Source organism: Sinocyclocheilus anshuiensis, unplaced genomic scaffold (assembly GCF_001515605.1).
Source record: "Sinocyclocheilus anshuiensis isolate Anshui unplaced genomic scaffold, SAMN03320099.WGS_v1.1 scaffold1762, whole genome shotgun sequence".
In the NCBI taxonomy this organism is placed as follows: domain Eukaryota; kingdom Metazoa; phylum Chordata; class Actinopteri; order Cypriniformes; family Cyprinidae; genus Sinocyclocheilus; species Sinocyclocheilus anshuiensis.
Window position 1 is genome coordinate 640,290 of NW_015547656.1, and position 1,017 is coordinate 641,306.

The 1,017-nt window shown below is 35.6% G+C and overlaps 1 protein-coding gene across 1 annotated transcript in view; it reads right to left on the reverse strand.

The window, feature by feature from the left end:
* Positions 1 to 1,017, reverse strand: part of LOC107702150 (tetratricopeptide repeat protein 39B-like) — a 23,886-nt gene that overhangs the window by 17,135 nt on the left and 5,734 nt on the right. Inside the window, exons 2-3 of the mRNA XM_016504391.1 lie at positions 746 to 780; positions 579 to 683 (exon numbers count right to left, since the gene is read on the reverse strand). Of these exons, the coding sequence (XP_016359877.1) occupies positions 579 to 683; positions 746 to 780 (140 nt within the window). The remainder of the gene's footprint in view (positions 1 to 578; positions 684 to 745; positions 781 to 1,017) is intronic.

A 1,017-nucleotide genomic window follows, 5' to 3' on the forward strand; every position in this document is an offset into this window, starting at 1 on the left:
TCACAAACACACACACACACACACACACACACACACACACACACACACACACACACATAAAGTTAACTACACCAGTTGCCATAAACCAGTAATAAACAATACTTTTACAGAATTTAAGCTAATGACATTTTTAAAATCTGTTAATATGAACTAAAATGAACAATAGTATTTTTACTAACATTAACAAAAATGAATAAGCGCTGGTGAAAATACATTGTTCAGTTCACGTTAGCTAATTAACTTATTTAACTAAATGTACCTAGTGCTAACAAATGTGACCTCATTGTACAGTGTTTACCAATATATGAAAATAGAGTAACACTTTACAATAAGGTCCTACTAGTTAAATTAATTAGATTAACTCACATTAAATGAATATTTTTGTAAAGTGTTACAGAAAATAAACATGTGACCAAATGAACTAAAACTGAACTGAAACTACTAACAATTAAACTGAATTAATTTGACATTTACATTTCGCAGACATTTTGATCAAAGCAACTTACAAAAGAGGAACAAAAGCAGACGTCAACATTCTTACAAAATAAAAGTCATCCTGAAGCAGTGAAGCGCTTTACCAGGGTCTGAGCAGATCCAGCGCTTCAGAGAACTTGTTGTTGAGGACGAGGTTGAGGGCCATGCTGCACTCCTCTATAGACGCACGCAGATCCATCTTAGACGCCCTGAACACACACACACACACACACACACACACGTGTTTCATTCACACTGATCAGATACTCACACTGGAATGCGATCGAAAGCATCTTCAAAACAGTCCTGAAATGCACAGAACAGAACATGAACATAAACACGTGTTTGAACATGTGAACACGTGACACGCATGAGTTCAGATCAGCTGTGAGTTTCACTAACACACGGTCTCGATTTACAACTCAAATTCGGACTGTCGCAAACCTGATGCCTTCATCACCATATCCTCTTTTATGAAATTAATACTTTTGTTCATCAAGGATGCATTAAATTGATCAAAAGTGACAGTAAAGACATTTATAA